Source organism: Urocitellus parryii, chromosome 6 (genome assembly GCF_045843805.1).
Source record: "Urocitellus parryii isolate mUroPar1 chromosome 6, mUroPar1.hap1, whole genome shotgun sequence".
NCBI lineage: Eukaryota > Metazoa > Chordata > Mammalia > Rodentia > Sciuridae > Urocitellus > Urocitellus parryii.
The window spans coordinates 152,545,441-152,567,614 of NC_135536.1; the positions used below are offsets into that span (position 1 = coordinate 152,545,441).

Here is a 22,174-nt window from a genome sequence, read left to right on the forward strand (position 1 = left end):
AATAACCTTTTGGAATGGACTCTATTCTTCCCTACTTTCTCAAGCATAGCACACTGCTTTAGAATGGTCTGGCACGGAGCCACTCTACCATTTGTAGACAAAACAAAGGCTGAAATGTCATGAAAGGGGGCAGCTGAAGACTCTGGCAGTAGCCTCAGGAGAGCAAGACCACTGTGAGGAGGGCTGCTCCTCAGCCTTGGGGCTCCAGCTTTATAACTTGCTCAACATAACCAGAGTGGACATAGTGAGGACTGACTTTCTCACCTACCAATGGTTTTAATCTATCTACAAATCTGTTGAAATTCCCTGGCCCTTATCCAGAGTTGGTGTTGATTTATCTCTGCTTGAATGTTTGTAAGCTTTATCAACTTGTTTCAGTGTAGAAAGTGATGCCCTATAACTTTCAATATCATAAAATGTATACCCATCTGTCAGGAGTGTGATTTGAATCACACAGTGGCACGCCTGCACTGGGAACTTCTTGTGCAAAGATGCAAGTTAAGACTGCCCAGTTGCTATGGTGACATCCTGCTTAAAGGAAGTTCTGTGCAAGCCAAGGGACTATCAGTCTTGACCCTGAGTTCAGACACCAGCTGCCAGGGGTAGAGAATTATGAGCGCAAATAGACAATTATAATAGAACTTCATCCTTCAGACTGCTTGCTTTGAAGAAACTTTCTCACAGAGACCCCCCTTGATGTTAAAACCTATATAATGAATGTGCTGAGCTAGCTCTGGGTCATGCATCCCTCATCATGGGATGAAGCACCACCCAGCCCCTGCTTTTCTGTGTGTCTGTTTGTCGTTTCTCTATCCCCCATTGCTTTTTGCCAATTTCAAAATTAATGGCTTGCAGGTTGCAGCACCCATCTGCCAAAAACCCTCTTTCCCCTTCTAGAACACATGCAGATGGCCACACCTTTTACCCACACAGGCCATTTTCTGACCCTGCTTCTCTAAAGAGAGAGGTCTTCTTAGAGGGCTTCAGTGCTGCCTCTGTGGACAACCCCTTGGAATGGGTATGTGGACATTTCTTCTAATGTAGCCTCCTGTGTGCTGATTCAGACTGAGAGACTATGTGTCCACCCCAATCTGCTCCTGGGGAAAGGTAAGCAGGCTCAGTTTTGTTCTTCCTTATCCAAGGTGCATATTTTCCTGCTTGATCTCAGAAAATGACTGAAGCTTATTCCCCTCTTTTCTTAATAAATGTCCAGAGCTATAAGTCAAGATGCTATAGTTCTAATCATTGTCCCCCAAAGGTCCATGTGTTCAACACTTGGACCCTAGAGAGGTGCTTTGGGGAGGCATTGTGAACCTTTAAGATATATGTCTTAGCAGGACGTCCTTAGATCATTGGGGTCATTCCCTTAAAGGGGTTTGGGGGATCCATGGCCCTTCCTATCTTTCTCTTGACTCATGATGTAAGTGATTTCCTCCAACATGTGCAGCTGCCATGATACTCCAGTAGGAGAAAGTGCCCATAGACTTCCTGTAAGAAAGAAGAGAATGAGGTAAATATATGTTAAAATATATCCCTGTCACCTTTCATTGCAAATTTTAGGTTAGAGGAGATTATCCATTCTAGCTCCTTTTCTGCTGACTACCGATTTAGGAGTCTAGAATTGTGATCTTCAGGATGGAGGTAGAGGGCTAGGGATGCAGTTCAGTGGTACAGCACTTGCCTTGTGTAAGGTCCTAGGTTCCATTTCCAGCATAGTGAGGAAAGGAGAAGTACTCCCTATATTAGGGGTGGAAAATTCTTTTTTAAATCTGCACTCCAACTCCAAGAGATACTGACATTAAAAGATAGTGGTCTAGGGATCAGTATTTTCTGAATATCCCGCATAGCTTCTTTGTTGAGCCAGATTTGGGAACTGTTTTGATCAACACAGTAATAACTTGGGTGTTTTTGAGTTGGCCCAACATGCTCATATACTGCTCTACTTTGCAGATGCCTCTGTCCACTTTTTGCAGCCATTCCTCTCTTTGCTCATGAATTTACTGCCACCTCCAATTTCCTGCCTTTTCCCCTATTTTGCTCCAAAACACACAAATTCTGCTCCAAAACACACAAATCAGTTTTTCAAAGTCAGAATAATGCACATAGTAACTACAAATAAGCTGTCCACAAAGAATTGAGATTTCCTTCTCTCTCTAGAATGTCCTGTGGTGTATGAACTTAGTGACATGCTTTACTAACTTTTCCTTCTAAGGTTTTGGCCCCTCTTGCTTTGCTTTGTAAAAACAGGCTTCATTTTCTTATGTAAATTTTGCTTACCAGAACCCACAGTGTATTTATTTAATAGCTTAAAATTGTCATAAATTCTCATTTCTGATATAAAAGTGATATAAGTGATTTTTATGTTTGCTTTACCACCTCTGCTTTAGCATTACCAAACACAAATGGCCTAGAAATTATGTTAAGAAATAATTCCATCTGGAACAATCCTGGGAACCATTGGCACAGTATTGCTATCTATGGATACTTCTCTTAGAAGATTATAAGTCTTACCAGCAGATAGGGATTTTGTTCCAGGAGATCCACCCTCTGTGGCAGGCATTATGTAAGGGATAAAAACACTCAAGGGCTCACATCCACTTAAGAGAATTCAGTCAATAAAAAGTAGACCGTACACATATGGCATATATTCATTTCTAATGAAGGAGGAAAGGACCAACAAAAAGTTGCAGTTAGGAGAAAATCAGAAACAACTTTGAATTTATATCAGGAAGATGAGCATTCTTAGACGTCTTGTTCTGAGACATAAAAATAACTTCGCCAGCTGTTACTCCTATTTTGGAGAGTTGTGGGGTGGGCATCACATGGTTGATGAAATTGCTCTCAGTGGCTGCATTAGACTTCGTTTTGCACGAGGCTGAGAATTCCTTCGTCCATCTCAAGTTGAGCAGGGAATCCTGATGCTGAATGTTTTAAGTTATCTTTACAGGAAGCCACAGGTCCTTTTCCAACTCCCCATTCTTAAAACATTCAAGTCCACCTAGGCTCCGGACACCTCCCTAGGGCCACGCCCCCAGCTCCAGAGCTAGGGAGTCAACGGTCTGAAAACCCGGCACCCGGCCTTGCCCAACGGCCTTCTGGGAACTGTAGTCGAGCCTCTCGCGTCTCTGCAGCCAGGGCAGGGTCACAGACTACAAATCCCAAAAGGCCTTGCGCTCCGCGCCTGCGTTCCCGCGGCCGTGAGAGAGGGCGAAGGCGCCGCGGGCGCTCCTGAGCTGCTGGAGCAGGCTGAGTGGACTGCAGCGGCTGACATGGACAACGCCGGGAAGGAACGAGAGGCGGTGCAGCTGATGGCGGAGGCCGAAAAGCGAGTCAAAGCCTCCCACTCTTTTCTCCGAGGGCTGTTCGGGTGAGCAGCAGAGTGTGCGTGCCCTAAGGGATCTCCGTACCGGGCCCCCTCCCCAGCCGGCAGCCACCGCAGAGTCTCCCACTCGCTCCCTGTGTCCCCCAGAACGTACCTGAAAGCCCTCAGCTCCCAAAGCCCTCTAGAGAACCCCCTCATATCCTCAGCGACCCCTTAAGTCCCCCAGAACGCCCCCGAGGTGCTAGGTGACCTCCGGCGAACCCCTTGGGGCCCCCAGCATCCTCCGTGGGGCCCCCAGAACGTTCCCGGAACCTTTGGGCCCCACATGCCTTCCAGAGACCCCTCTTGGCCTCCAGTGCCACTTTATAGGCTCCTGGGGGCCCTATGCGCCCTCTAGATACTCTCCTCAGGCCCTCGGTGTCTCCCTGGGTCCTGGAGAGTGAACCCGGGGCCCTATATGACCTCGAGAGAACCCCCCTTGGATACGAAGAGCACTGGGGCATTTTGGAGGGCCAGGAAGACCCTGCTAGGACCCCCAATGCCTCCCTCAGTCCTCCCAAACGCCCACCAGGACCCTTTGACCCCACGCTCCCTCTAGAGACCCCCTCCTGCGTTCTTAGAACGTGCATAGGGGTCTCCAGTCTCCGCGCACACTTCAGAGCCTTCAACACGCCACGCTCTCGGAGTCCCCAGAACCTTTTAGGGGCCCTTAGTCCCCCACACGTCCGCAGAGAACCCCTGGGGTTCTCCAGGAGTCCAAGTACTCCTGGAAACCCCCAGAGGTTCTCAGCCACCATCTGCCCTCCAGAGACCTCCGGGTACCCACTCCCCATTCCCTTCGGCCCCGGAGGTGGCCGCTCGTTGGTGCGCAGGGACCTATACCTTCAGTAGCTAATGCTGGCAAAGGACCCCACTGGCGTGGCGGGTGGGATTTTGCTTTTGGCCGCCTTTAAGCCCATATTGGATAGTGGCGTCGGGGGAGGGGCAGTCAGGGGACTCATCCTGGCGCCTGCCCAAGAGTCTGGTGGCTGTACGCTGGGGTGCAAGGGGTGGAGCCCCCATTCCAAGCGGTCGTGCAACCGCTGGCCTCTGCCCAGGGGCCTTGTGCCCAATGGTCATTTAGTAGATACTCCTTGGATGAAGAAATGCATTTCCTCAGCATAGTATTTTTCCTTTGCCAAAGATTGATTCATAGCCAGGGCCTCCTGTTTGATTAAGGATAACGCAGCTCTTATTTTAAGTCAGGATCTTTTGGGAAATCCCATTAATTTCCTGTAATTCTTCCACGCTGTCCTTGGGAAGGTTTTAAATTCGGACCTCTTGAAAAGCAGAGGTTGCACTGGCAGCTTGTTGAAGAAATCTGGGTTGTTGATTCTGTGAATGATTCAGCTGTTTAAGATGACAGTGGCAGAAATTTTGTGTGTGCATGCTTTCTTTTTTTCCTTTTGAAAATGAAAAATCCTCTGCCATCACTGAGAACAAATTTTTATTCTTGAGAAGGACCAGTGGTACATATTTAGCCATTGCATTATAGACACAATTTTATTTCTATACAAATTCAATTGGCACTCTTGGTTCAGAAAACACACTCAATAGGTTTTGACTTCTTTTTGCCAGCCTGATTCTATACAGTGCCTGGTAGTGCAGCCTGTAAAGATTCATAAAGAAAAGGGGCCCTGTCCTCAAGGACACATAGCTGGTTTCTAAATCTCTCATGTGGTATGTGGATTGAAGATATGGCTATAAATTATGTATTGTATTTCTCCTTTAAAGTTGTAAAGAGTATTGACTAGTATTTGGTGCTAATGCCAAATAATAACACTTTTTCAATTCACAAAACATTTAAAATTTATGCAGATAAAATTTAATGCCATAGCTTCTCACACTGGGAGGTGATCAGTGTATTAAATCAGGATATGCTTGCCTTCGAGAATTTGTACTTGGCAGAGGAAAAAGCATGCAGTGCTGAATGCTTGTCTCAAGACAAAAAGGTATTTTGTTGTGTTGGAAAAGTAGGTCAAATCTTGAGCCAAAAATCCTAAAAAGTATTTTTAAGTACCTTTTTGTTTTTAAAGAAACATCTCTTTGGCTGTTGTTACCCTGTCTTATTGTCAGGCCATATAGGAAAACTTCATCATTTATACTCAGTTGGCACAAAAGCTGTTGCATTCTGTGTCTGACACATAGGCACAGCTGGTCAACTTATTATCCTAGCTTTGAGAACTGGTTTGCTTTTCTGTGCCTCAGTCTCTGCTATAGATGGGGATATGACTAGTACATGTTCTAATTTGTGAGGATCAGCGAGTTTATGTTTGTAAAACATTTAGACCGTGGATTTGGAGATGATTAAGGGAATATTAATGTGCATATTTATCAAAACTTTAAAGTATTGTCAACTTCATTACTTATCAAGGAAGCATAGGGCCAAATGGATTAAGTGACTTTCCCAAGATTTCAGAACCAAAGACTTGGTCATTGACCTTTTAGTGAAATAAACACCTGAAAATCCTAACCAGGTGAAGTACCATGCAAGTGTTATTTGTGTTCTGAGGACTATGTTATATCCAGTAATATTTGACTCCTGAAAAGTTCTGGGAAAGAATAATACTTGGAGTTTCATGAGTTTTAATAATACTATATAATTACTTGAAGTAAAAAACTGGACTTAGTTTCACTATTTTAATAGAAAGACTAAGATATAAATTACCACTAAACAGGGAAGAGAGGTGGGAGGGAATGGGAGGGAGAAGGGGAATTGCACGGAAGATGGAAGGAGATCCTCATCGTTACACAAAATACATATATGATGGTGTGAGGGGGAAGGAAAAAAAAGAGAGAGAAATGTCTCACAGTAGATTGGGTAGAGAGAGGTGAGGGGAGGGGAGGGCGGGGGGGATAGGGAGGGCAGCCGAATACAACAGACACTAATATTGCTGTATATATATACATGGCTGTATAACCAATGTGATCCTGCAATCTGTACACGTGGAAAAATGAGAATTCATACCCCATTTGAATCAAATGTATGATATGTCAAGATCATTGTATTGTCTTGAGCAACTAATAAAATAAAAAATAAATAAAAACAAAGAAAGACTAAGATATATATCTTATTATATAGATATTATATCAATTTTAAATGTTTAGAGTCCTTTGTTACATGTGACATCATATGTTCTTGTAAGCATCACCTTTCTGGACTGGAATATGTGTCACTCTACCCTGACTTCCTCCCCATTATCCTGTATTTAAAATATTATAGTCTGTCTCCCTGTCATACTCCTGAATTAACAACACAGAATTAATAACACACATATTGACCTGAGCACCAGCAGAGCTCACATATTTAAGAACTGATTAGCTGGTGCTTTCAAGGGGACAAGTGTTACTTTGAAGAGGTGGCGCCTATTAAAAGATACTTGGCATATTGCAGGTTTCTTCACATATCACAGATATTCTTAATATTCTAACTGCAGATTAAAGCCTTTCATTAGTTCACCTCCTCCTTTACTCAGTATTTACCCCCCACCCACACTGCTTTTTATAGCATTATTGTATTCTCAGTGCTATTCCATAGCTCTTGCTTTTTTGTTGCTTTTAGAAAAATTAAATAAAAATATTCATCGATACAAGAAAACATCAAATAATTGTTCTGTGTGTAATACACAAATCCATTATTTGTCTGCTTGGTAGGCAAGGTGTCAGTGTTCTTTCCCAAAAGATTCCCCCTTCCCCACTACCTGCAATCTCCCTATAAGGGATGCAAAATTGCAAGAAACAACTGTTAATTAGTGTTCTGTTTTTCTGTTTGACTGCAAGTTAGTTAAATAATAATGTTTTTGTAGCTATGGAATCAAACCTTACTTTTTCTAAAGGCTGTAGTATAATATAGTGAAACCGCTACCAAAAGAATTGTGTTGTCATTTAATTTGTTGCCACAAATGAGCTATGGAATTTTGTAGTTAATTTCAAATTCTAATTTAGAATCTTAATGAATTACTAGTATGATCTTAAATTGGCCTGAGTCTGACAGTAAGAGTTTTGAATTGGAAAGATCTCTTTACAAGCTTACCATCTTGTTGCTAGGAGACCATAGATTGAGGATTAGTAACCTTACCAATGCATATCAAGAAAGTAGTACTTAAGAATAACAATGGAAAGATGTTCCTGATAATGCTATCTTCCCCCTTTTTTTTTCAGTGTTCTCAATCTCAGAGGTTATTTTTTTAAAAAGCTAAAAATCTGGCAGTGTCATTGTAAATTTACTGAAGATCCTTACAATCTATAAGCTATTTGTAAAAATTGGGAATATTTCTTAGCATTGTAAGCTCTTATCAGTATTCTTCACTAGGCTTTTTCAATGAAGATTGTATATCTAAGTTTTTCCACAATATAATGGACCATATGGTAGCCTTCATAAAACATTTAGGTCTTTCTCAAGTTGTGATTCATATTCAAATGTAGATTGAATTTTTAAAAAATCATTAATTTCAGATTTATTTATAGAGACAAGTGATATAGTATAAGCCAATACATGTATATTTCTTATAATTTAAGAACTAGAATAATGTAAATGCTAGATAATTATTATATATTATATTTAAGAAATAGAATACAAATTATATGTGGGAAGATAATGCATGGACTTTGGCTCTAGTTTACTATTTTAGTGACCAAAGCCTAGTAAGTTAAACTTGGAGCTTTCAAATGGGCAGAGGGACAGTCATTGTTAGGATTGAATGAGGTGTGAGAATGCTTAGTCAGCTGCTCAGAGCTGTGTAACTGTTCATTATAATCATTTAGTTTTCTGATTTTATGTCAAGTTACAATTTGTATATCAAATGATAAGTTGTCTGCAGTGGCTTTTTTCTGTTTGCAGCTTTGCATTGTTTGCTGTATCTCTTGTTTTGGAAGTCTGTTTAAAAGAGAGGTCGCACAGTGATGGTGTATGGCTCCTTGGGAGTCTATCCTCTTTGATTGTTGTGTCCCAACTCTCACCTAGTTTGTGGCATGCACTAGGCACCTGGTCACTGTTGGTGGAGAGACTGAATATATTAATGTTAATCCTGTTTTGTTTTGTTTTTACCTTTAAGAGCAAAGGGTGTACCATAGTAGTTGCACATAGTAGAAAGGTAGAAAGTAGTGTAAAGGGTTTCAGTTGAACAGTAAAATTCTTCCACAATCTTCCCTCTTCTTTTTTTTTTCTTTTTTCCCCTCTTCTGATGGTTACCGTCATAATTCTAAAAAATTTCAGAACATTTCTTTTTTTTTTTTTTTAAAGAGAGAGTGAGAGAGGAGAGAGAGAGAGAGAATTTTTAATATTTATTTTTTAGTTCTCGGCGGACACAACATCTTTGTTGGTATGTGGTGCTGAGGATCGAACCCGGGCCGCACACATGCCAGGCGAGCGCGCTACCGCTTGAGCCACATCCCCAGCCCAGAACATTTCTACTTATAATTTCTTCATCAATATCGATACTGAAAATGTTACAGAATTTACATGATTTCCATTTCTTCTTTGGCCTTCTGATTTTACTTAGTTATTTCTCAATCTTCAGACATTCCCTTTAATATATAAACAATATTTAAACCTGTAATTCTGGATCTATGCTTATTAACGAGTGTCCAGGACACTGGATTACCCTAGTTATCGGAGACATTACATGTTATTTTTAGACCTTTACGTTTTGTGTTCATTTGATTAGATGATAAAGTCAGTAAAGCCTTTTGTACCTTCAAGTAATTTTTAGGGACTAATACGGTTCACAGTAAAGAAACTTGGAAGTACAATTTCAGAATAACTATTTCTGTATTTAAATGCAGCTTAGTGTAAATAATAACAATTTAATTGAAATCTAATAAATCAATATGTTCTTAGCTTAAATTATTGTTTCATGGTAAGCAATTATCTGTTGATCCTGCTTTACTGCTTGTTTCCATTAGGCATTATTGTTGTATTTTGAAGGCCTTTTCAGTATCTGTAGAGGTAAACCTTTTGCTCCTTTAGAGTTACTGCTGTGGTCAAATTTGTTTTACTTAACAATTTTTTGGTGTATAGTCTTTATCAGGTTGAAATGTTGATGTTACAGGTGCCTCATTAAAAAAAAAATGGAGGAGCCAGGCATGGTGGTGCACACCTGTAATCCCAGCAGCTCAGGAGGCTGAAGCAGGAGGATTATGAGTTCAAAGCCAGCCTCAGCAACTTAGTAAGGCCCTAAGCAACTCAGTAAGACCTTGTCTGTAAATAAAAATTAAAAAAGGGCTGGACATGTGGCTCAGTGGTTGAGTGCCCCTCAGTTAAATCCCCAGTACCCCTCAGGGCCCCCCAAAAAACATGTAGGAGTAGAATCCACTTACTGTGAAACCATTGAGTGTTTTGGTGGTATTTCTTTGGTAACTTTCTGTTTGTTTGGTTTTTTCTTTGGAATTTGGAGTGTTCAACTTTTCTATTTGTATTGAGGTATGTTTTGATAAAGTATTTTTCTAGGAAAATTTTCATGTAAGTTTTTAAAACTTTACTTGCAGAGTTCTACAACTGTTCTATTTCAACAGTTCTTGTCACTCTTATTTTTTGTATCTTGTCACTCTTTCCTCTCTTTTTCCTTGATTCTTTTAATCCTTTCTCTCCAATTAGTATTTTGATTTATTCCACTGGTTTCATGTCTTCTGCCTTATAAAATTCTGCTTTACCTTTATTACTTTATTTCAACTTTATTTTACTTTCTTTTGTTTTTCCTGCAGGCTGTTTTGGGGAAAGAGACATTAATTTGTTGTTTCCATGTTGTTAGTATGGATCCAAATATTTATGGTTTTATAGATCTTTATGTATGATGTCTTCATTTTGGTTTGTATGATGTCTTCATTTTGGTTTGTTTTCCTTCTGATCCAAGAGTTATTTAGTTGTTCAGTTGTTTAAGGCAGAAGAGCCTTTTTTGTATACGAATTTCTGGTTTTACTTTATTATGATTATACAACTTCTTGAGATTTTTTTTACCACCTAATATGTGTTTGTGTTTCATGAATGACAGAGTGAATATTCTCTTATCAGAGGTTGATAGAGATCTATAAAATCGAATTACTGATTATATTGTCTGTGTCTTCTTTGTATTTATATATCTATCTAATCTTCTTTGGAGTAAAAGGGGTATATTAATGTCTCCTATAATTATTTTTTTGGATTCTTGCATCTTTTGTAGTTTCTGATTTATGAAAATAACTACTGTGTTCTGATACATACATATTCACAACTAATATGTATAATTTTGTTAATTTTATGTTTAGCATTATGAAGTGAACTTTATCACATTTAATGCTTTAGAGCTCAAATTCTGCTTTGTCTGATTTCAGGATAGTAATCTCTGTTTTCTTGTAGTTTGTATTTATCTACTTTAGGACTGCGTTATGTAAGAGGATCATAACTTGTCCAGTTGCCACATGCTCTGTGCTGGCCAGCTCCCTCTCCCCTTGGAGCCTGTGGAAGCCATGTGATTGATTTGAGGAGGTATCAGTGGAAGAGACAGGTGATCCTTCTGATCCAAAGTATAGGGACTACCAAGGCAGCTGCCATGGGTTTTCCTTCCCACCCCTGCTTCACAAGAAAATAAGAATATATCCCAGATAGATGCTTTCCAGAATAAAGAATGGTGACACTTAGAGAAAGAACCAGTAGCCATAATCAGCCTGCAGTAATCAGGAAAATGAGCAAGATACACCTTTGGGAGATGTTGGGGTTATTTGTTGTTGTGTCAAGTCTAAAAAAGCCAATTGATATATTTGGTATACTTTTAGCTATTTTAAGACTTACAGAATGGCTTTTAGTTGTGTTTCTTGTACTGTGTTTCTTTTCCCTTCATTTAATTTTCATTCACTTGGTTGTTTTCGTTTTTCTCCTCTATAACAGTAGAACCTATTCTTTTCTGAGATAAAACAAAGACTTCATTTCTGAGATTATTTTATCTGTCTTTCAAGAATGTATAACAAAACTTCATCTTATTTTTTGTACATTTCTGGTCTGAGTTTATATTTTTACTTTTATGATGTACTTATATCTGCAAGATTTTGTTAAATATTTAAATCATATGGGGTTGTTGTTTTCCTCTGCTTTGTGGTTGTTTTGGGAAGTACATTTTTGTCAGCTGCAGTTTTCCTTCTTACTTCATAGATGGTAGCTTTGTGTGAAAACTGCTTCTCTTTTCTGTTAAATGTTGTCAAGATTCCCAGGCCTATATTAGCACAGGTTTTTAAGATGGGAGATGAGGGATTTGAGTGACTTCATAGGTTCTGAGTTTGCTCTTTTCTTTTTTTTTAAATATTTACTCTTAAGTTTTAGGTGGACACAATATCTTTATTTTACATTTATATGGTGCTGAGGATTGAGCCCAGTGCATCGCACATGCTAGGCAAGCACTCTATCACTAAGCCACAACCCCAGCCCTGAGTTTGCTCTTTTCTGTTAGTACAATTAAATGCAATTTCTGGGCTGAATGGTGTTATGTGGAGGGGTGGGTAGAGGCTTGGATGTTTTCCAGTTTTGATACCCCTTTCTTTTGGAAAGATTCTGAATTTATCTCCATTGTTTGCCTGCCTTCCTTTCACTGCAAGGCTTCATAGAGCAGCCTCCTCATTGTAAGTTGACCCCTCTGTGCCAGAAGCAGTGTCTTCTGGAGATGGCTACCCTTAGCAAAGGCCTTTCTTCAGTTTCCAGCTGTAGTGCTCCAACCCTCCAGGTCTTACTCCTGGTCTTTTCTCACTGTGATGGGACTAACCCTCAGTAAGGAATACTGTCACTGAACCTCCACTGCAAGGACTCTTCTGTACTCCCCTCTTTTGGCCACAACTCCCTCCTGACTTTAGCAGGGGCTCTGTTGGATCTGCTGGTTTAGTATTTGTGTATTTAGCCAATATCATCCTTTAGAAATTGAAAAATCAGGGCTGGGATGTAGCTCAATGGCAAAGCGTCTGCCTTGCATTCGCAAAGCCCTGGGTCCGACCCCCAGTTCCAAAAAAAAAAAAAAAAAGAACCCCACCAGAAATTGAAAAATCATCAATTATTTTTAAAGATTGAAAATTTAGGGCTGGGGATGTGGCTCAAGCGGTAGCGCGCTCGCCTGGCATGCGTGCGGCCCGGGTTCGATCCTCAGCACCACATACCAACAAAGATGTTGTGTACACCGAGAACTAAAAATAAATATTTAAAAAATTCTCTCTCTCTCTCTCTCTCCCCCCTCACTCTCTCAAAAAAATAAATAAATAAAATTAAAAAAAAAATTTAGTTCAAAGATTTAATTTTTATAAACATTAAAATTTACTGTTGGTAGGGCTGAGGCTGTAGCTCAGTGGTAAAGCATTTGTCTAGCATATGTGAGGCACTGGATTCAATTCTCAGCACCACATAGAAATAAGTAAAATAAAGTTCCAACAAAAACTAAATATATATATATAAATTTACTGTTGGCAAGTAAAGTTGTGTGCAACACCATTTCTAAGTTAACCTGATAGTTGCTACTCTTAGCTTTCTTATGTATTTATCCTGATTTTATTTATTACTGGATCCAGTCTATATTTCCCTCCATAAAAAAAATGACTGCTCTGCCTATCGAGCTGAAACATTGGAACTGTTGCCAAAGTAAAGTCCAGCTAACTTTCTTTGACATACCTGTTCTCATCAACTATTTCAGGAAATTATGCCTCAACACAGGTACTTTTTGTCAAACAGTCCTTAAATGTCTCAGATTGTTTCCTGTGTCTGAGAATCTATAATTAGTTTTTTCTTACATAAACAAAGTGAAATGTTCTCAGAATTGAATCCAAGAATCCAAGGCGTATCACTGAGAGCTGCTCATCTCACTGACACAGTGCTGGCTGCTGGCCAGGTAGTGTTTCTCTTCCTATCTTCATCCTGATTGCTTATGAGAACAAGCAGCTGATAAATGACTGTACATTTGAAGTGTCAGACTAAAGCTGGGGCCCTGGGCTTGCTAGTGTGCATTGAGCCTCTATATCATCAATTTAATGAAAAGATAAAGGAACTTTCAAAAGCGCCTCAGTCTTCTGGTAACAGTCTTTAAGAATTCATATTAGCATTCTGAAGAGTCTCCCTCCTGCCTACCTTTTTAAAATATATATTTTTTATTTTTAATTTGCACTCATACATATTTATGGGGTACAATGTGACATTGCAATACATGTAGACAATATAGTGGATCAGATCAGGGTATTCCATATCTGTCACCTTAAAATTTTGTCCTTGTGTCAGAACATTCAAAATCCTCTCTACTAGCTTTTTTGAAATATTGAGTTAAATCCTACTTAGCTGTGGAACATTAGAAGTTATTCCTCCTATCCACCTGTACGCCATTAGCCATCCTCTCTCTATCCTCACCCTGCCCAAGTTCTGCTAACTACTGGTCTACTCCGCACTCCTGTGAGATGAACATTTTAGCTTCCACTTATAAATGAGAACACATATTAATTTTTCTGTGCCTGACTTATTTATCTATTTATGGTAGAACAATATTCTGTTATATGTATCTACTACATTTTCTTTATCCGTTCATCCACTGATGGACACCTGGGTTGATTTCCATATCTTGCCTTCTGCCGTTATTTACAGTGTTCCCCTGGAGCCACAATCTCCCCAGCTCCAAAAATCTCTACTTTTTCTATCTCATGAAAAAACTAGACTCTTTTGAAATATGTTAAACCCAGAAATAAAATAATCAAGTGTGATTTACGGAAATAAAGCATCAACTGAAAATAAATTGCTTTTGGAGTTGATTCTATCATTGAATAAATACTTAAACATTTTTAATTTGCCTCTCTAGTTCTGAATACTTAACTATATTTCCTTATTGCTTTGAGGGACATATGGAAAACTTTTTAAAAACTGTAGTGTGGACAGGTTTTTCCACCCAGGTACTACTAAGCAGTCAGCATTGTCATATGGCCTGGGCAGGCCCTATGCTGGTCCCCTAAACCCAGAGATTATCCTAGTGGCTAAGGAGACACTGCTGGTAAATAATGAAGAGGAGAAACTATCTTGTGTGGTAGGGTACCCCACCTTGTGTATCCTACATTATGTCCCACGTACTACTAACAGTGATTCCTGATTTTTAGTTCTTTGATATGGTTTGACATTCCTTCAGGGTACCTAATGATAGAGCTGAATTTTTTCTCTGGTTCTACATGCATATCATCACAATGCTGTCATTGTACCCTTTGAGATATTTCTACTTCTGATGTCTTGTGATTTTAGAGGCATCTTTATTTCTGCCTCTTCAGTTGTCACCTTTTTCTTACAGGTACATCTTCTTATGTGTGTGCCATTAATTCCCACCTATCTACTTTGATATCTTCCTCCTCCCACCCACAGTTTTAAAATAGTATGTACTATAGTTGCCAGTGTGATACAGTGCTCCAAAACAGTGATTACTCAGGATGGGGTAAAATCAAGACTTCAGAGTATTTGAGGATTAATTTGTTTTGATAGCTGTGTTTACTGGTCCCTTGGTGAAATATTAGAGGAATGTAGTGAGGTTGGATGTGTTCTCATAGACCACTTCTGTCCCTGAAGTTTGATGTGTTTTCCTCAGCATTCTCTCTGTGGGCAAAGTATTTCTTTCCTGAGTCTTTTCTGGCAGGTGTTGATCTCAGTCAAGTATTTGCTCAATAAGCGTGATCAAAAAGAGGGAGTCTGCCTTGCCCCTGAAATTGAGTGGGCTTTTCCACTTCAGCTTCAGGGTAATGGTGGTTCAAGGTCAGAATTCCATAATACCAAAAGCCACTTAATTTAGCTTTCTACGTGTCAATTAGTGCCATGTGATTACATTATATTACCTTATAAGATAGGTTATTTCACAGTGTCATTTCTGTCTTCAAGATCTTCTACCCCTCTGTGGGGCTCTGTAGATAGCAATCAATGAGATTAATTAAATTTGAATTCTGAATATTGTTCTTAATACTTAAAAAAACTAGCTTTCATATGTGTAAAGCAAAGCAATTGGAGTAATTTCAAAAATACATTTTTATTTTTAAGTTTTATAGTTATGTTCTGTTTAAAACAAGTAAATCTTCTTTGGTATTTTTAAAGTGAAACTAAAAATACTTCTGTTTCAAGGGTCATTTAATATTTTTATAGCAATCACTAACTTTGAAGTCAAGAGAGTTAGCCTGTACTGCTGTCCTAGGCTGGTAACCACTGTGGGCCATTGACCTCCAGATACCATTTTCTCTTCTTTAAAATGGAGATGGTGTCTTTTGTTGTTGTTGTTGTTGTTTGTTTATTTGTTTTGGTTTTTTTTTAGAAAGAGAGTCCAGTGAGGCATTTTATTATATGAATGTTTTACATCCCTGGAAAAAGAATCCTAGGAATTTTCCTCCTGTGTGTTTTCTTGCTTCTTCGTGGTCCAAGATGCCAGCAGAGGTTGTCAATACAATGAAACCAAACTGACGGGATGGGAGCAGATTATTCTGCCATTTTTCTACGTCTTTAAGCTGCACATCAAATATGGGGCTTATCACTCCACACTTGTTTAACCTGCCTGTGAGGTTGACAACAATTTTCCCAGCTCTGTGATCATCAGTGATTTCAAATTCGCCAACGTAACCATGCTTCATCATCCCAGTTAGAAACCGGACAATGACTTTGGAGCACGGCCTAATAAGGACCTGGCGTTTGCCTCTCTTTTCGGCATTGTTGATTCTCTTGAGAACAACAGCCAGGACATTTAAGCGCACCATTATGGCGGCACAAAAGCTGTGGTTGTTGTAATAATTAAAATGACATAATGTGAAAATATCATGTATAAAACCTAGCATAATGTATAAATTTTAATATTCTTAGCTCGTTCTATCGCTGAAAATAATGTCACAGTGGTCCACTTATCCTTTTGAATATATAGCCCTTGCTGCTCTGAGGCTTATTTTCAAAAGGACATATTTTTTTCCCTCTATTTCCCCTCCCTGACAGGATTAGAGAGATTGTGTTATCTTTTTTCTTTCCCTAGTTAATTGTCCTTGAACACACCCACCACAGGAAGAAGATATCTACCAAAGGATCTAAGAAGTGAATATCTAACATACCATTAGAGCACCCTGGGACCCCTTACCAGAACACACCTGGAATGCAACCTTTGATGAGTTACTTTAAAATCCCTCTGTTCCTCCTGATGGCCAGAATCACAGCCTCTGGGACTGGACTCCCTTGTGTTTCTCCTTTGCTAGCAAAGCAATAAACCTTCTTTTTCCTTTTTCTCAAAACCATGTCCTTATTATTAAAATGTCATGAATTGGCATCTGGGGTAGGCCCGAGCTTTTGGTAACAATAATAGGATAATGTACATTTTATTTTATTTTTTTAAGCCAAAATTTCTCTTTAGTTAAGAAACACTTATTAATCCCAAATTGCTCTGACAGCGCATACAACCATGAGTAAACCAGGCAAAAATTCCTGCCTTACTTTCTTGTAAGGGAGATACAACACTGAATCAGAATATTAACTCCAGCCAGTGTGGGTGGGTGCGAAGATTCAGGGCTGCTCCTGTGATCACAGGCTTTTGTACAGAGTGGTCTTTAAATACAAAATGTAACTTATGGGCAAGTACAAGAATGAGGAGGGCCAAAGCAACAAGGGGACATAGAGGGTGCAGACAGGTCCAAGTGTGAGGGGAGGTTGCTGGCATCATTAGTAGCATTGGCAGTTCACATAACCTCTGCCATCCTGCAAGGGCCCTGTAACATGATGATCCTACCACAGGAAAGAGGAAACTGAGGTGTTGTGAGTGACAGGCATTTCACAGATTCTCGTATACTCGTTTCTGGATTAATTCTTGGTGTTTTCACATCATATGCTTACTCTAAGAATTCCAATTTCCTTATCAAATGCTATTAAACATTGGAGCTGCTGCTTAAAACAAAAGGACCACCATACTTCATTCTACAGATCCAAAACTCACAATCTACCCAGTGTTCCTACCAATTACATAACAGGGCAGAAGAGAAGCAGGACAGGAAAGACAAAATCAGCATTGTTTATACCTTCCCCCTCAAGGGGTCCATCTTAATGATTTGGAATAGTGGATTTTAATTTTTTTAAAGGAGGATAATGTACCTTTTAATTAAGCTAGTTTTATTTAGAAACTTTTAATAAGAATGATTGCACTATAATTGCAGTTCAAGATTCCTGGTACTCTTTAGGAAGAAAGATAGGAAGAAGCAAGAGGTTTGTCTTCCTTAGTTCTATCGAGCTATGGCTAAGATTGAGAAGACTCTCATATTAGGAACTTTCCATTTGGGAAACCTATTGGCTAATTGTTTTTTTAAATATGTAGACTTGAAATGGAGAAAAAGGGAACATGAAAGTGTGAGAGAAAGCTTTTCTTATTCTGATGCATCCTTTTTGGTGTGGCTTGTGACCCCCCTGTCATTCCCCGTGTAATATAACCCCCAAATGTTTTTGAGGAGTGGGGGGAGCATTTATTGAGATATAGTTCACATACCATATGATTTATCTATTTAAAGTGTATAGTCCAGGGATTTGTTTGTTTGTTTGTTTAGTATATCCAGAGCTCTGCAACCATCACAACAATTTCATCCCAAAAAGAAACAGTGTACCCACCAGCTGTCATTCTTAAACACATACATTTTTTGAACACCACCAGCTCTGGTGTGTCCGTTTGTTTTGTGTTCCTGTAATCATACTTGAGACTGGGTAATATTACAAAGAACAGAAATTTTTATATCACAATTGTGGAGGCTGGGAAGTGCAAGATCAAGGTACTACGTGTCTTAGTCTTTTTGCTATGTCCTCACATGGCAGAAAATCGGAAGAGAACCCACTCACACAAGCCCTTTATGTAGTGACATAATCCATTGTATAGCAGCTTAGTTCATTCATCATGAATTTACCAAAAGCTTGGTCCTTGTCCCCAATGCCAATCCAATAAGAAGGACACGGTTTTGAGAAAAAGGAAAAAGAAGGTTTATTGCTTTGCTAGCAAAGGAGAAACACAGGGGACTTCAGTCCTAGAGGCTGTGATTCTACCCATCAGAGAAATCAGTGGGCTTATTTTAAAGAAGCTCTTCAAAGGCTGCATTCCAGGTATGCCCTTATAGGGGGTCCCAGGTGTACTTGATGGTGTGTTGAAATTCATTTGTTAATTTAGGAGATAGTCACTTCCTCGGTCTTCTGGTGACATCTCCTTTCAGTGGAGCACAGATAACACCAGGTACATTTGTACCCTGCCCCAAGGGTTAGGGAGGGGGCGGGGCGAGAGAGAAAAATATTCCTTTTAAAATAAGCAGCAAGGGCTATACTCAAAAGGTAAAGTGGAGCACTGTTAAAATGATCTAAACAATTTTCATTAGGCCTCATCTCTCATCTTAAATAAATTCAACATGAGTTTTAGAAGGGATAAAGACATTCAAACCATAGCACCACACAACCGCTCTGTCTCTATAGATTTGCCAACTGTAGACATTTCGTGCAAGTGGAATCACAATGTAACTGGCTTCTTTCATTTAGTATGTTTTTAAAGCTCAACCTTATTGTAACATGTTTTGGAACTACATTCCTTTTAATTGCCAGGTGATATTCTAATTGTATGTGTATACCACATTTTATGTATCTATTTATCAGTTTGTTACAGGGCTGGGACCTTCCAGGAACCTGAGGCAGCTCAGAGGCCCCTCTTAAAACCCCAATACTTGGGATCAAGTCAGAAAGATTTCAGACAAGTTGCTGAGAGTAACAGGCATAAGTTTATTAGAAGGAATAGAGGGTTAGAGAGTGGGTCCTCAGGGAGGAAGGGGACAGCTTGCCTCCTGGTGTGTCAGTCTTATTGAGAGTCCATTTAAGCCAGGGGACAAAAAGACAGTCAGTATAGATAATAAATAATTTGGTCTGATCAGGAAGGTGGAGGCTGGTTGGAAAGGAAAGGAAATCAAATGCTGACATCTCCATAGCCCTTTCCCCCTACTCCTCCAACCTGCCTCAGAGATTGTTCTCCCTGCTGGGCATTGTAAGAGTTGTTAATTAATGCCTCCAGAGCTGCTACCTTCCTAGGTCACTCCACTATTTGGCCCAGGATTGGGAGAGGAAAAAAGAAAGATAAGGGGGGCAGGGAGTAGAGGGCAGGAGAGCAAAAAATATCTAAAATATATAAAGGGGGCAGGACATACCACTTCTTTATATATCATCTCTGGACCCCTTCTTCCTCCAGGGAGAAATGTTTGTATCCTTTAAATACAACTTACTTTCTGTGTTGCCTGGGGTTCAGTCTTGACATCTGGGGAAATGGAACTCTTCGTCATGTCACCATTATTCCCCATGGAAGTTTCCAGAGAGTCTTTTACACCCAGGTCCATCTCTTTACTTTTGACTAACAGCAGGATGACATCAGACTTTCAAGTCCCCATTGCCGTGATAACTCTAAGTCACTTTGGGCCCATGCTGACAAGTCCTAATTGGAACTTATTCTTACAGATTATGTGGTTAGGAGGAATTATCCTTATATTTCTGAATTCTGGATTCTAGTCTTGTGTATAGATCATAAAAATTCCTGCTTTAGAGTAACTTGTGTTCTTATCAGCATTTCAGGGCCTGCATTTCTCCTACAGATAGCAGGTAGGTTGCTGAGAAACATTACACATATCCTATCCACTTAAGCCATGCAAGGGCTGCAGGTGAAAGCCCGTGGGGGTCAGCACATGGGCCCATTTTACAGAATTACTTCCTAACCTCATGTTCCCACTGCTCCTGCCTATGTGTCCTCTATCAAGTTGATGGACATTTGGGTTGTTTCCATTTTATGACTATTATGATGCATGTGTTACTGTGAACATTTGTGTACAAGTTTTTGTGTGCATTTATGTTTTTATTTCTCTTGGATGTGTGCATAGGGGTAGAATTACTGGGTCACCTGGTAACTCAGTGTTTAACCTTATGAATGACTACCAAACCATTTTCCAATATGACTCCACCATTTTACATTGCTACCACTATTACATGAGAGTTCCTTTCCCCCCAATCTTCCCCCAAGACTCCTCTTATTTGAATCTAGCCATCCTCAAGGAAGCCAAGTGGTATTGCCCACGTGGTTTTTGTTTGCGTTTCTCTGATGGCTAATGATACTGACTTATATGATGTTGTCCTTGGTAGCCACTAGTATACACTTTGGAAAAAAGTCTAATCAGACTTTTGCTTGTTTTAAAAATGGGTGGTTTTTATTATTTAGTAAGGGTTCTTTATACATATATATTCCTTATGAGGTGAATGATGTACAAATATTCCCAAAGGTTTTTATACCCTCAATGCATGGATCTAGTTTATAATAACCACACTGATTAAGGACATGCTTTGGGTGAAACTCTGCAATGGCACCTATATGTGGATTATTTCTTTTGCTTCTCATAATAACCTCAGTTTTCATGTATAAAAACTGTGGCACAAAGAAGTTAAAGAATTAGTTATTGCTCAAGATCTGGTTAGTCACACCTAGTCCTCCCTGTGTATTCAGCCTTGACTCTGCAACAGGACACATACAGGCACAGAGCTGCATGCCCTCAGCTGGAGCTCAGAGCTTATTAAGATCCTGGCACATATGTTCGCACTCATTCATTTTCATATTGTGTCGAGTCTTTAGGTCAGCCTTGACCTCTCCTATCTGAGTCCTTAATGTCTACACTCCACTCTGAGTTTCTCGTTATGTGTACTGTACAGTTAGGGTCTACTGGGTCTTGATTTTCCTCTGGTTATTTTATATTTATATAATGTGTTACTCTTTTATAGAGTAACTTTAGCTTAGTAAAAGCAAAATTGAATTAGGAAACTAGGGGGAATTACAAAAGATTAATTTTGGTATTATGTAAGAAGAAATTTCTGAGCAGCTAAAACTGTCCCTCAGTGGAATCAGCTACGTGGTGAATAATTTTCCAGAACTGTGCGTATTTAAGCAGCAATGGAGGACCCTGTGGTCAGGATATTGCAAAATGCAATTCTGTATTGAGTAGGGGCTATGCTGAGGCCACTTCTACATTAGAGAAGGGCTTACCTCTGGCAGGTAATACAGCATGGCACTCGTCATCTGGCTTCAGATTTTATTTTTATTTTTAAATCTGAACAAATATAGTGGTAAACTCTTGAATAATAAGGTAAAAGTATCTTAATCCTTCAAAATTCAGTCTCCTTTGGGAAAAATACTTCTAATTACTCAGATTGATAGACAACTTGAGTTTTTCTAAATGGAAAGGACTTTGGTTAAGGGTATAGACTCTGGATTCAGTCTGATCTGGATTTGAGACTCATTTTTGTGGTTTGAGCTATGTGGGTTTCAGCGGTGCCTTTACCATTGTATTCCTCAGTTTTCTTACCAGAAATGGGCATAGTAAGAGTATCTCCTCTGAACAGCTATAAAGATCCTCTAATGTTTGTGTGATACATACTAAGTGCTCATTAAATGCTTGTTTCTTGAGGGAGGGAGGATGAGGGATGTAGATGGTTGTTAGAATTAAATGTGACCTCATGTTTAAATTTTTCTTAGAGGAAACACAAGAATAGAAGAGGCTTGTGAAATGTATACCAGAGCTGCAAATATGTTCAAGATGGCTAAAAATTGGAGTGGTATGTACAAATGTTTTGTTTGCTTGCTTTTTAGACAAATACTTTAAAATCATTTTGTGGAGAAAGTGACTTTTTGTATTCCCTGAAAGAGTGAGACTTCATGCCACGGAGATCCATCTCAGTCCTGCAAGGACTGCCATCTAAGTGAGCCAAGCTTGAAACCTGGCTTGAAGTTGAAGCACAGGGACAGAATCTATCTTAGTTTCTATAAGCCACCTAATATAGTAGGCTTGTGG

The 22,174-nt window shown here is 39.5% G+C and overlaps 1 protein-coding gene and 1 pseudogene across 1 annotated transcript in view; one reads left to right on the plus strand and one right to left on the minus strand.

The window, feature by feature from the left end:
* Positions 1–3,201: 3,201 nt before the first annotated feature.
* Positions 3,202–22,174, plus strand: part of Napb (NSF attachment protein beta) — a 45,203-nt gene continuing 26,230 nt past the window's right edge. Inside the window, exons 1-2 of the mRNA XM_077799420.1 lie at positions 3,202–3,367; positions 21,859–21,938. Of these exons, the coding sequence (XP_077655546.1) occupies positions 3,270–3,367; positions 21,859–21,938 (178 nt within the window). The 5' untranslated portion in view covers positions 3,202–3,269. The remainder of the gene's footprint in view (positions 3,368–21,858; positions 21,939–22,174) is intronic.
* Positions 15,650–16,078, minus strand: LOC113185802 (small ribosomal subunit protein uS8 pseudogene; annotated as a pseudogene).